General features: G+C 42.3%; 1 protein-coding gene across 2 annotated transcripts in view; it reads left to right on the top strand.

Annotated features, from left to right (window-relative positions):
- Positions 1 to 13,969, top strand: part of ccdc170 (coiled-coil domain containing 170) — a 79,253-nt gene extending 65,284 nt beyond the window's left edge. For both annotated transcript variants that reach the window (XM_072267105.1, XM_072267106.1), the window contains exon 13: positions 11,280 to 13,969. In XM_072267105.1, coding sequence (XP_072123206.1) covers positions 11,280 to 11,561 — 282 coding nt within the window. In that variant the 3' untranslated portion in view covers positions 11,562 to 13,969. The remainder of the gene's footprint in view (positions 1 to 11,279) is intronic.
- Positions 13,970 to 13,984: the final 15 nt, after the last annotated feature.

Genomic DNA, 13,984 nt, shown 5'->3' with positions numbered 1-13,984 from the left:
GGATGAAATGTTTTCCGTGTCTGGCTGTGCTGAGTCAACTCATGCATTTCGACAAATTGTTATGATTTTTATGGATAAGGATAAAACTGGTCCACGGGTGAAAGTGAAGTTAGAATCAGACTCAGGTTTGTTATTATAGACGTACTGTATAACTACATAGTATTAGGAAGGAACTAGAGAAATTAGATTAGAAGTGGCTTGTTTGAAGGCAAATCCACATATAATATGGGGGAATTTTTAAAAAGCTGATTGATTAGAGTTCAAAACCTGCCTGCTCCAGCATGTTGAGTATAAAAGGTAGGGAGGGAAAAGTTTAGGAGCCTTGGATGACACGAGTTATTGTAAGTTTAGTAACAATTTATAAGGAAGCATATGTAAGGTTTAGAAAGCTGAAATTAGAGAATAAACATAAAGTAAGTGGGAAAGAATTTAATTTATTTTTATTTACTTAGAGACAGGGAGCAGAAAAGGCCCTTCCGGCCCAATGAACTGCACCGGCCAGCAGCCCTCGATTTAACCCCAGCCTAATCACAGGGCAATTTACAATGAACAATTAGCCTACTAACCGGTATGTTTTTGGACTGTGGGAGGAAAGCAGAACATCTGGAGGAAAACACATGTACTCATGGGAAAGATGTACAAACTTCTTATTGACAGCGTCTGAACTGAACTCCAGATTCCGCTGCCCCAAACTGCAATAGCGTGATGAAAATTGCTACACTAGGGTGGGGATTATAAAGGGCCATGAAATAACCTTGGCAGGTAGGATTAAGGAGTCATTTTATAAGTATATTGGAAGCAAGATAGAGAAAGAGTAGGGCCACATAAAGACAAAAGAGGGGAGCTACACACAGGGCCAAAGGAAGTGGGCTAGGTTCTTAAAGAGTACTTTGCATTGGTATTCACCATGGAGATTAAGGAGAGAAAGGCTGATATTCTAGAGCATGTCAATATTAAGGAGGAGAGGATGTTAGATATTATGAAAAATATTAAGGTGGTTCAGTTCCCAGGCCCTGATGGGATCACAGGATACTGAGGGAAACAAAGGGAGATTGTTGGGGCTTTGACAGAGATCTTTGTATCTTCTTTAACCATGGACAAAATGCCAGAAGACTGGAGAATAGTCAGTGTTATTCTTTTGTTTCAAAGGGACAAGACAGACAAACCAGGAAATTATAGGTTTGTGAGCCTTCTATCATTGGTAGGGGAATTACTGGGGAGGATTCTTATGAACAGGATACTTGCTTTTGAAAACACGTGGGCTTAATAGGAATCATCAGTGTTTTTCTTTGCAGGTGATGTCTTGTCTCATAAATTTTATTGAATTTTTCAAGGGAGTGACGAAGATGATAGATGAGGGGAGAGCAGCGGCTATTGTCTACATGGACTTGAGTAAAGCATTTATTCCTCGTGGTACGCTGATCCAGAAGATTAAATCATACAGAATCCACAATTGGTTGGGCCCAAATTGATTTGGCCATAGAAGTCCAAGGTTAGGGGTAAAGGCGTGCTTTTCTGACGAGTGACGTTCTGCAAGGATTGGTGCTGGGCCCTCTGTTGATCGCGAGACACGTATATTAACAATATGGATGAATTTGTAGGTAGTCTGATTAATTCAGACCGCAGATAGGATGAAAATCAGTGGGGTTGTGGATAATGAGGAAGATTGTCGGGGCTACAGCAGGATATAGCTTGGAAACTTGGGTGGAGAATTGACAGATGGAGTTCAATCTGGACAATTGTGAGGCATTGATTTTTGGGAGGGGAAAATCAAGAGGAAAGTACACAGCCAATGCCAGAATGCCTAACACCATCATTGTGCAAAGTACAAATCCAGAGCTCCGTGAAAGTGGCAACACAAATGGATAGGGCATTAAAGAAGGCATATGTTGTGCTTGCCTTCATCAGTCGTGGCATTGGCTATAAAAGCTGGGAAGTCATGTTGCAGCTAGATAAACCTTTGGTTATTGTGTGCTGTTCTGATCACCACAATGTAGGAAGGATGTGGAGGATTTGGAGAGGCTGCAGATGAGGTTGAGTCTTGGGTATGACTCTAAACTGCAACTGGTGATGAGGCTCTGACTGGGGACTTTGAGAGCTTTGGGAAAAGTGGAGTTACCCCTTAGTCATTCATTGTTCCCAGGGCCACTCTGATCCGGAATGGTAGCACCTGCAAGGGTTCCTGCTCAGGATACGAGCCAAGGCCAACGGCAGATCCGGCAGGTTCAGTAACTGAACTCATGACGGAGAAGGCGGATGAGCTAGGACCTCAAATGTCAATGGCTATAGTATAGGCGGATGAACATTTGGGAAGAGAAATGGCAATTTCTTTAGTTCACCCAACGGTAGGCAATAGCAAACCACAGTTGCTACTTGCTAAGAAAACCATGGTCAAACTCATAAAATGTATCACACAACAACAGCGTCAAGAGGATCTTCAAGACAATTCTGAAGATGCTTTGCTCAATAGGGTTGATTCTGGTCAGCAGGAGATCCCCGACCATCATCAAGCTACTGCTCATAAAATTCATGTAACACAAAAGAAAATTATTGCCACTTGGAATGTAAGAACCCTATATCAAGCAGGAAGATTGGACAATGTGATAAATGAAATGGAAAGTCTAAAGAGTAACATGATGGGAATTAGTGAAGTTCGTTGGATAGGTGCTGGAACATGTCAGAATAGAAATAAAACACTAATTTATTCTTGTGGAACATCCCATACTAATGGAGTAGGAATTCTTATGGATGAAAACATGGCAAAAAGTGTTTTAGGACATTGGGCGATATCAGAAAGAGTGCTCCTTGTTAGATTCAGAGGACAACCATTTGATTTAGCAATTGTACAGGTATATGCACCAACAACAGATGGAACAAATGAGGATATAGATAAATTCTATGAAGAGCTTGAACAAGCAAAGAATGGATGCAAATCTCAAGATATTGTTATTGTCATGGGAGATCTAAATGCTAAAGTAGGACAAGGTGTTGATGGAAATACCATAGGAAAATTTGGACTAGGGGAAAGAAATGAAAGAGGTGAGAAATGGGTAGAATGGTGCAAGATGAATAATCGGGTCATTATGAATACCTGCTTTAAAAACCATCCAAGACACTTGTGGACCTGGAAAAGTCCAGGTGATAACACTAGAAATCAAGCAACACACATCAAAGTTGCTGGTGAACGCAGCAGGCCAGGCAGCATCTCTAGGAAGAGGTACAGTCGACGTTTTGGGCCGAGACCCTTCGTTATCAAATTGACTTTATTACTATAAACCAAAGATTTAGAAACTCAGTGACTCAATGCAAAACATATCCAGGTGCAGACTGTAATAGTGACCATAACCCAGTAGTATGTCATGTAAAAGTAAAACTTAAAAAACTAAAGATGCAAAACCCCGAACAATCCTTTGACTACTTGCAATTAATTAAAGAAGAAAACTTAAGACAAAAATGTACAATTGAAGTAAGGAATAAATTTCAAAGTCTTGAAATAGAATCTGTTGAAGATGATAGCAATCATGTAGAAATGAAATTTATCTCTCTAAAGGATGCCTTGGTGGAATCAGCAGTCAGTGATTCCTAAAAAAGAAAAAAGCACAAAGAATAAATGGATGACAGATGAAATCAAAAATCTAATGGAAGAAAGGAGATGGAAGAAAGCAAACCCTATAGGATATAAGTCCTTAGATAAAAAAGTTAAAAGCTTATGTCAAAAAGTCAAAGGAGAATGGCTAAACCAGGAATGTGAGCAAATAGAAAGAATCCCTATTACTGATCGGAAAATGTTACATCAACAAATCAAGAATATCACTGGTATAAAGCTCCTCTGTTCTTCAGGTCGGAGTCCTGACAAAGGGTCTCGGCCTAAAACGTCGACTGTACCTCTTCCTAGAGATGCTGCCTGGCCTGCTGCGTTCACCAGCAACTTTGATGTGTGTTGCTCTGTTCTTCAGGTAGATGATTGAAAGCAAAGGACGGTACCATTTTCATGCAAAAAGATGAGATCACGAACAGATGGATTAAGTATATTCAGGAATTGTTTGAAGACGATTGAGGTGAAAAACCAGAAATTAAGAAAAACATTGAAGGTCCAATTATTTTAAAGTGTGAAGTTCGTAATGCGATAAATAAAATGAAGAAAGAAAAGGCAGCAGGTCCTGATGAATTAGTAATAGAAAAAATTACCACCCTTGAAGATTATGGAATTGAAAAACTTACTGATTTAATCAATGACATTTATGAGACTGGAAAAAAACCGGAAGAGTATTTATCACTCTTCCTAAGAAACCTGCAGCAATAGAATGTGAATTACAGAGAACCATAAGTTTAATGAGTCATACCACCAAGATACTCTAAGAATTTTGATGACAAGAGCTAAAAGTAAGATACAAGCTGAAATAGGCAAAGAACAACTGTGGTTTTGTGAAAGACAAAGCTACAAGAAATGCAATATTGATGTTAAGGATACTATCAGAAAGAGCTATTCAAGTGCAAAAAGATTTGTTTGTTTGTTTTATTGACTACACAAAAGCATTTGATAAAGTGAAGCACAATAAGTTATTCTAAATATTACAAAAAACTCTAGATCTAGATTCGAAAGACCTCTGCCTAATCAGAAATCCGTACTGGGAAAAAACTGCCGCTGTAAGAATAGATGGAGAAGTCAGTTAGTTTACGAAAATCAAGAGAGGCATTAGACAAGGGTGTGTTTTCTCCCCTGATTTATTTAATGTGTACAGAGAAACAATATTACAAAAAATAAGAGACATCTTGGGAATCAAAGTTGGCAGTGAAAACATCAATAATTTCAGATATGTGGATGACACTGTGTTAATTGCAAGTACGGAGGAAGAACTACACAACTTAGTTGATATAATTGTTGAAGAAAGTGCAAAAATGGATCTACCTATCAATTGCAAAAAGACAGAATGTATGGTGATAGCCAAAAAGAAGGAGAATCCTATCTGTAGGCTGAGAATAAATGGGAAAGACATAAAACAAGTACAGAACTTTTGCTACTTAGGAAGCTGGGTGACATCAGATAGCAGGTGCGACATGGACATCAAAAGAAGAACAGGGATAGCAAAAGACACCTTTATGAGAATGAAGAGTATACTGACCAATACTAAACTAGGTATGACAACCCACCTCAGAGTACTGAAATGTTACGTTTATCTGGTTATGTTATATGGCTCAAGAGTGTTGGACAATATCTAGTAACATGAGGAAACGAATTGAAGCAGCAGAGATGTGGTTTTTGAGGAGAATGCAAAGAATATCATGGATGAAATGACTATCTAACGAGGATGTCATGAACAGAGCAAACACAAAAAAAGAAATAATGTATGAGATCATGAAAAGGCAACGTAACTTCATTGGACATGTGATTAGGAAAGAGGAGTTAGAATGCACGGTAATTATGGGAAAGATTGAAGGGAAGAAAGCATGAGGAAGACAAAGACAAATGATGGTGGAGACAGCAGCCAGAGAACTGGAAATGATTACCAATGAATTGATCCACTTGACCCGAAACAGGAGTGTGTGGGCCATGGCAGTCAAAGCTCAAACTGGGCATGGCACCTGATGATGATGATGATGATGCAGATGAGGTTCATCAGGATGTTGCCTGGATTGAAGTGAATTGGCAATAAGGCGAGGTTGGGCAAACTTAGATTGCTTTCTCTAGAGTGTCAGAGGCTGACCGGCTAACTGATACAAGTTTTTTCACATTATGAAGAGGGATAGACAGGTGAGGTAGATGGTCTTTTGTCAGGATGGAAATGCCAAATAGTAGAGGGCACAGGTTTAAAGTAAGAGGGAAAGGTTTAAAGGAGATTTGCAATGTAGTCTTTTTTCCACACAGAATGATAGATGCTTGAAATCCCCTCCCAGGAGAGGTGTTGAAGTAGATGAAGCAATGCTGGAGGAACAGCACCTTATATTCTGCCTGGGTAGCCTCCAACCTGATGGCATGAACATCAATTTATTGAATTTCCTGTAAATCCACCCCCCAACCATTCTCTATTCCCTTTTCCCTCTCTCACCTTACCTCCTTGTCTGCCCATCACCTCCCTCTGGTGCTTCTCCCCACCTTTTCTTTCTTCTATGGTCTTCTGGCCTCTGCTATTAGATTACCCCTTCTCCAGCCCTGTATCTCTTTCTCCAATCAACTTCCCAGCTCTTTACTTCACCCCTCCCCCTCCCAGTTTCACTGACCACCTTGTGTTTCTCCCTCCCCTCCCCCCACCATTTAAATCTACTCATCTTTCTTTCGCCAGTCCTGCTGAAGGATCTCGGCTGGAAATGTCAACTGTATTCTTTACCATAGATGCTGCCTGGCCTGCTGAGTTCCTCCGGCATTTTGTGTGTGTTGCTCGGACTTCCAGCATCTGCAGATTTTCTCTTGTTTGTGAAGCAATGTTCATGATGCACTTAGACAGACAGAAGAACAGGCAGGGAATAGAGAGATACAGGCCATGTGCGGGCAGATGGGATTAATTTAGACGAGCATCATGATCTTATCGATCTTTACCAGGTGCACTATACTACCCCAATAATAAAGGTCTGCATGATACCCTGAAATTGAGGAAGATTTGAGGAATTGTTTTGGTCATCTGAGGGGAAAAAAGTGTTTGACAATAAAGATCTCAAGTCCCAAAACAAGCCTTACAGCTTAGCAAGTAGCCGTGATCCCAGCTCACTTACAAGTTTTGGAGCTGAGGACTACTCATCATCTGGAGATGAGCAATGCAAAACACTGGAGAAATACCTCAATAAAAATGTCGTATAGGATGAGAGGGGAAAAGTTGAAAGGAGATGTTTTTTACAGAGAGAGAGGTGGGTGTCTGGAATATGCTGCCAGTGTTTGTTGTAGGGGCAGATAGAATAGAGATGGTTAAGAGGTACTTACATAGATACATGGATATACAGAGAATGGAGGGATATAGACCTTATTCCCGAAAATGGGATTAGGTGTCATTTGGCTTAATTATTTTGACACAACATAGTGAGCCAAAGGGCCTATTTCTTTGCTGTACTGTTCTGTGTTCTAATCTGCACCACAAAGTCCTCCAAATCCACTGACAGGATAAGCACCTCAACATCAAGACCCTCTTCCACGTTAATATTTCCAGCACTGAAGCACTGATTACTATTACTGGGCAGGTCACATTGTTTGGCTACATTCCCACAACAGTGCCCCGACATGGGAACAGCATACCACGAGTACAGGGGAAGGGTCTGAAAGATGTTCTTGAAGTCTGCTTGTAACATCTGTGCTGACTCATGTTAGTGCCTGGACCATGGTAACTTAGAACGGAGAAGAAACATTCAGGATCGATCTGAGAGCCTCAATCCCAATACAGCAGCAGCAGCACATGCTGCCATGCTCCCATACAAGCCACCTGCCACCTGACAAGCATCTCTAGCCCCAACTGCGGCAGAGTCTACCAGTTCCACAGTGGCCACGTCAGCCAACTTAAACCCCACATTCAAGTGGAAGTAAGTCAACCTTGATCCCAATGGACTGCCTAAGAAGATACAATAAATACAAGTATATCATCGATGCACCTGGGAAAAGTGTCTGGGGCCCTGGATAGTAGGAAGGAAGGTAGCTAAAGGGCAGGTGATAAGTCTTTAGAGGAAGGGGTGAGTGTTGGGGGTGGGGAAATTGAAGGATGTAGTCATTTAATTGCTGAAAAAGAAATGGGTGTGCTTTCAGCCGATCACTCTCGAGGTGATAGACATGGGGATTAGGTGGAATAGGTAAGGGTTAATGTTCAGGAAACGGGAGGGTGATGTACAGTTAGTGTCATGCATGGTGGAGGGAAGGGGAAGATACATTGGGAGCACTGATACACAAGGTGACTTGGGCAGGATAGACACAACGGGAAAACTGGGAGAATGGAGTTTAACCCTTGCAAATATGGCATGACAGAAAGGGTAGTCAAGTTATCTGAAAGTGTCAGTAATTTAACAGTAGATATTTATCATGGATCTGTCCCCAGCAATGAAGATTAGAGAATGATAATGGGAAGAGTTGGTGACCATGTAAAATTAATGGAAAATGCAAACTAAAAGAGTTGCTGAAACTTTCTTCTTTGGACCCAGCAGTATGTTTCCTGTCTCACTTGCCCAGAAGAGGGAGCATTTTACTGCAAGATGTTTGGCTTCTGGTACTGTGAAACTAGCTATCTAACAGGTGTGCTTTATCCAAGTTCCTCTGCACCTTGTAAAGCAGATCAACAGAAGTCTCATAGAACCAGTGGGAATAGTGAGAGGTCTCTCTGAGCCTTGGCAGAGGTTGGGTGCCTATGGCACAGGCGCTGGAAAGAGTGCCAGGGTAATGGGTAGTAAGGATACAGGAATAGGTGGGAGTGGGCTGTATGAGAGCAATCAGCTTCCGGACAAACCGGCTTTTGAATCAGTGTATTCCTCGGGCCACATCCTGTATTAGGTGGTGTCATAAATGATTGATCAATGATTTGGAGCCTGACAATTCACCAGCTAAACACGGAGCTCTATGTTAGAAGCACTATTTTGTTATTGTATTCATAACTTGAGGCTGTGTATAAGATTTCACCCCCTACACCAGCTCCCCCCCCCCCATTTAAAGGCCCTTCAGATTATCACTGGGGGCCACGAGAGACACCTTTGACATGCTTGAAGTAAACTTTTATTTATGTGAGGTTGTCCTTCAGATCTGAACCCTGGGAACCTGCTAAATGAGTACAATAAGGATCAAACTCACCCAGGTACTTGAGGTATCACAGATGGAATAATCAGGCACTATTCACTGCAAATTACAATTGTGTGTTAAGGACCAGATTTGGCTGGGTGACCATGAAAATATCTTGTCTGCTCTATGGGGGTCAGCTGCTGGAATTGCTGAATTGTAATCCCTGAGCACAAAGCTTCACATCAGAACTGCAATTTTATAAAACAATCTTTATAATTGTGAATAATAATTCTGAATCTTAATTCAGCATAATGTGTATCAACTCAAAGTTCAAATTTATTGTCAAAATGCATATATATCACCATATACAACCCTGAGATTCATTTTCTTGCGGGCATACTCAATATATCCATAATAGAATAATAACCACAATAGAATGAATGAATGACTGCACTGACTTGGGTGTTCAACCAGCGTGCAAAAGACAACAAATACAAAAAGAGGGAAAAGTAATAATAAATAAATAAGCAATAAATATCAAGAACATAAGATGAAGAGTCCTTGAAAGTAAGTCCATAGGTTGTGGGAGCAGGGCAGGTGAAGTTGAGTGAAGTTATCTCCTTTGGTTCAAAAGCCTGATGGTTGAGGGTTAGTAACTGTTCCTGGTGGTGTGGGTCCTGAGGCTGCTGTACTGCCTTCCTGATGGCAGCAGTGAGAAGAGAGCGTGACCTGGATGGTGGGGGTCCCTGATGGTGGATGCCGCTCTCCTGTGGGAGAATTTCATGTAGATGTGCTCAATAGTGGGGAGGGCTTTACCCGCAATGGACATTACGATTTGAAGGATTTTCCGTTCAAAGGCATTGGTGCTTCCAGACCAGGCTGTGATGCAGCCAGTCAACATACCCTCCACTACACATCAATAGAAGTTTGTCAGAGTTTTAGATATCATACAAAATGAGGTTTTCTCTGTACTAGCCATGTATAATTAATTGTGCCTGAGCCATTTTGTGTCGGATTGTGCATGTATGCCTGTGTGTTTGTTTGTGAGTGTGTGCATGGACATGTGTACATCTGATATGTCTCTTAAGCAGGGGCTCCATTCTATTAAAGACCACATAATAAACTATTCTGAATGCATTGTTCTTTCCACCTGAGAACACTCAAGTACATTTGGGGAAAAACCCAACCATAAGTAAAAGGTTCAAGACACATTGGAAACAGAAGCTGGAGGTCTATCAAAAGTTCCTCTGGGCTCTTTGTTTTTCAGTCACCATCAGTTCTCCAAAGTACAAGACGAGAAATTGATCATGTTCATGAACTAAAACATACATTGATTCTTTAACACCCTTTTATCCCATTTATCCCACACTGCTCTCACACTCTGACTCCTGCTGCTGCCGCCAGTTAGGAGAGAGAGAGATTGAGATTGAGATTGAGATTTTAACGTGCGCCTGGCCAACACTTTTTGTAGCAAAGTTTGTCCTTGCTGCTCTACATAAGAAGCAGTTGCTTGCTACTTTCCTCCACAAGCTCCGCTGCATGAACCTTGATCCCAAGATCTATGAACTGTAGGCTGACATTCAAGTCAAGTCACTTTTTATTGTCATTTTGACCATAACTGCTGGTACAGCACACAGTAAAAACGAGACATTTTTCAGGACCCTGGCGCTACGTAAAACAACACAAAAACTACACTAGACTACAGACCTACCCAGGACTGCATAAAGTGCACAAGATAGTGCAGGCATTTCAATAATAGACACCAGGCACAGTAGAGGGCAGTAGGTTGGTGTCAGTCCAGGCTCTGGGTATTGAGGAGTCGGATGGCTTGGGGGAAGAGACTGTTACATAGTGCACTATGGGGAGGCTACTTGCTTTCAGAAGAGGTGTTAAATCCTTGCTCTGTCATCAAATTACAAAAGATCCAATGCTGCAGTTCAGAGGAGTTGAGTTCCTCTCTAGGTCCTAGTTATTATTTACCCCTTAATCAATATTGCTTAAATAACCTACCGGCTCTTTGTCATGTTGCCTTCCTGGAGCCTTGTTTTATGCAAATTGTCTGTTGTGTTTCAGATGCTGCCATATCTAAAGTACTTCACCGGCTGTGAAGTGCTCTAGACGATTCAGAAGCAGTGAGAAATTCTACACTGTATAATTCTTCTCCTAGAATTCAGGCTGTGAGACATTCCATTCTTATCCTCTGCGGCCTGTTGATTCAAACAGGGGGAACTTCTTCACTCAGAGGGTGGTGAGAGTGTGGAATGAGCTGCCAGCGGAAGTGCTGGATATGGGTTCGATTTCAACATTTAAGGGAAGTTTGATGAAGTACATGAATGGGATGGGGATGGAGGGTATAGTCCAGGTGTAGGTTGATGGGATTAGGCAGAATAATAGTTTGGCACAGACTAGATGGGCCGAAGGGCCTGCTTTTGTGCTATAGTGCTCTGTTCTATAAATAGAAACTGATTCCACTTTTAATGGGCTGTAAAACGGAGCTCTTTGTGACACTAATTTTAATTGGACAACAAGTAATCTGATGCTCCTTTGCAGCTAGATCTTAGGTGCACTTGTGTTAACCATTGCATACTTGTTGTTTCAGCTGGTGAACTTCAGAGATGTTGTCTCACGGATACTGGGCCTGGATGTTAAAACTCTTGCACTTCCTGACTATGAAATAATAAAAAGACTTGAAAGGCTGGCCCAAGCTCACCATTCTTCAGCCATGACTGCATTGTGCCTCGAGAATTCGATGGATAAGCTAAACCAGGGCTACGCAGCGGGATGCGAGGCGAGGCAACGGTTGGCCGCCAGCCTCAACCATCCAGGCCCCAAGCCAATAACAGCATTGCCACCGAGAAGACTGAAGAGTGCCTCACCGTGAGAAGCTTTCTCGATCTGATTTAATGATCGTGTGCACTACCTGACTGATGTCCGTAATGACTACTTCAAAATATCAACACCTTTCTGGATCCCCCTGTTCTCTTAATGATCTTCTAATTGGAAGCTACCTGAGATGCTGCTGTTGGTGGTGGTCAGAAGGGTGTGGGTTCAAGTCTCACTATAGAGACTAAGGCACGCCATCTTGTGCAGACCGCAGGGAACGCTGAAATTTTGGAGTTCCCTTCTGTCCAATGAGATTTTAAATTATTGCACTGTTTACTTTTTCCAGATGGCATAAAGGTTGTCCAGTACTATTCTGAGGAAGGGCAGGGTATTTCTCCTGACCAATATCAAACCCTCAGCTAGACCTGTCAAATGGTTTCCCTCTTTTTGTTTGCGAGACTATGGTGTGAAAATTGGCTGCAGTTGGTAGTTGATGCACTCGGTGTTGCCTCCTCTACTTTGGTGACACCTGATGCAGATTGTGGGACTGCTCAGACAAGCACCATCACTCTATCTGCCACAACATCCCTTACAATTTGACGTCCCATTCCCTTTCTGACATGGTTGTTCATGGCCCTCTCTATTGCCAACATGAAGCCAAACTCAGAGCAACACCTCATGTTCAACCTGAACATCAATTTCTCCATCTTTGGTAATTTGCCCCCTACCCTCCTTCTCTCTCATTTCATTTTCATCCTAATTATTGTCTCACCCGTTCTTTTCTTTTCCCTGTCCATCGCTCTCCTTGGTGCCCCTCCTGCTTCTCTTTCTCCCATGGTCCACTGCCCTCTCCTGTCAGATTCCTTCTTCTTCAGCTCTTTACCTCTACCACCATTCCCCTGCCCCACCCACCCTCCCTGTCTCTCACCTATCACCTGCCAGCTTGTACTCCTACCACTACCCCCACCTTCTTATTCTGGCTTCTGCCCCCTTCCTTTCCAGTGCTGATGAAGGGTCTCAGCCCAATTAAAACTATTTATTCCACTCCACAGATGCTGCCTGACCTGCTGAGTTCCTCTAGCATTCTGTGTGCGTTGCTTCAGACTTCCAGCATCTGGAGAATATCTCGTATTCATGATTTGCTGTTGGAAGTCAGTGAGGTTGTTTCTGAAGGCTTCCTTTGTAGCACAATGTTTTGAAAGAGAGCACTTAAATTCACTTCCATCCCACAAAAGAGACCGTTGAAGTTGGGCACAAATGAGAAGGATGAAGTTGGGAGGCATTTGTGGAGCCACAGTAGATGTAAATAGGCATTTGTGGAGCCGCAGTAGATGTAAATAGGCATTTGTGGAGCCACAGTAGATGTAAATAGGCATTTGTGGGGCCGCGGTAGATGTAAATAGGCATTTGTGGAGCCACAGTAGATGTAAATAGGCATTTGTGGAGCCACGGTAGATGTAAATAGGCATTTGTGGAGCCATAGTAGATGTAAATAGGCATTTGTGGAGCCACGGTAGATGTAAATAGGCATTTGTGGAGCCACAGTAGATGTAAATAGGCATTTGTGGAGCCACAGTAGATGTAAATAGGCATTTGTGGAGCCACGGTAGATGTAAATAGGCATTTGTGGAGCCACGGTAGATGTAAATAGGCATTTGTGGAGCCACGGTAGATGTAAATAGGCATTTGTGGAGCCATAGTAGATGTAAATAGGCATTTGTGGAGCCACAGTAGATGTAAATAGGCATTTGTGGAGCCACAGTAGATGTAAATAGGCATTTGTGGAGCCACGGTAGATGTAAATAGGCATTTGTGGAGCCACAGTAGATGTAAATAGGCATTTGTGGAGCCACGGTAGATGTAAATAGGCATTTGTGGAGCCACAGTAGATGTAAATAGGCATTTGTGGAGCCGCGGTAGATGTAAATAGGCATTTGTGGAGCCGCAGTAGATGTAAATAGCTCTCTAATAGGTAGACTGACAGCTGGGGAAGAAGGATTTCTGAAGATTATAGCTGAGGGGCAAAGGTTACCAAGTCCTGGGGAATGTTCTTGGCCATTAGTCAGTATGGTTCCAGCCAAAGGGGATGGTGCCCTGGGAGATGAGATGAGACAGGCAGAGCAGAGCAGAGCAGGTATCTCCGTGGGGAAAACTTCACAGAACATCTCAGGAAACAGGGGTCACGCTGTCATAAGGTAACAGTTGTGATTTGGAGAAGGATCAGAACAGATCTGGCCTGGGTAAACTGGATCATTGTTTGCCAGGCAAAACTGTAATTGAAAGCAGAGATGTTGCAACATCTGACCAACACATCACCACAAGTTCCTAATACTTGTAAAAGGTGAATTAAGTTGAACCTTGATCTTTTCCGCTACAGACTAGAAACATTTCTGTGAGGTGGAAGGGCAGGGCAATTAGAGCCTAGATTACTAAAACATGCAGTATAGAGAGCTAAGTGGAGCAATAAAAAGGCAGCGGGGT

The sequence above is a fragment of the Mobula birostris genome, chromosome 8 (genome assembly GCF_030028105.1).
Source record: "Mobula birostris isolate sMobBir1 chromosome 8, sMobBir1.hap1, whole genome shotgun sequence".
Taxonomy (NCBI): Eukaryota; Metazoa; Chordata; class Chondrichthyes; order Myliobatiformes; family Myliobatidae; genus Mobula; species Mobula birostris.
This window is presented reverse-complemented; position numbering and strand designations above follow the sequence as displayed.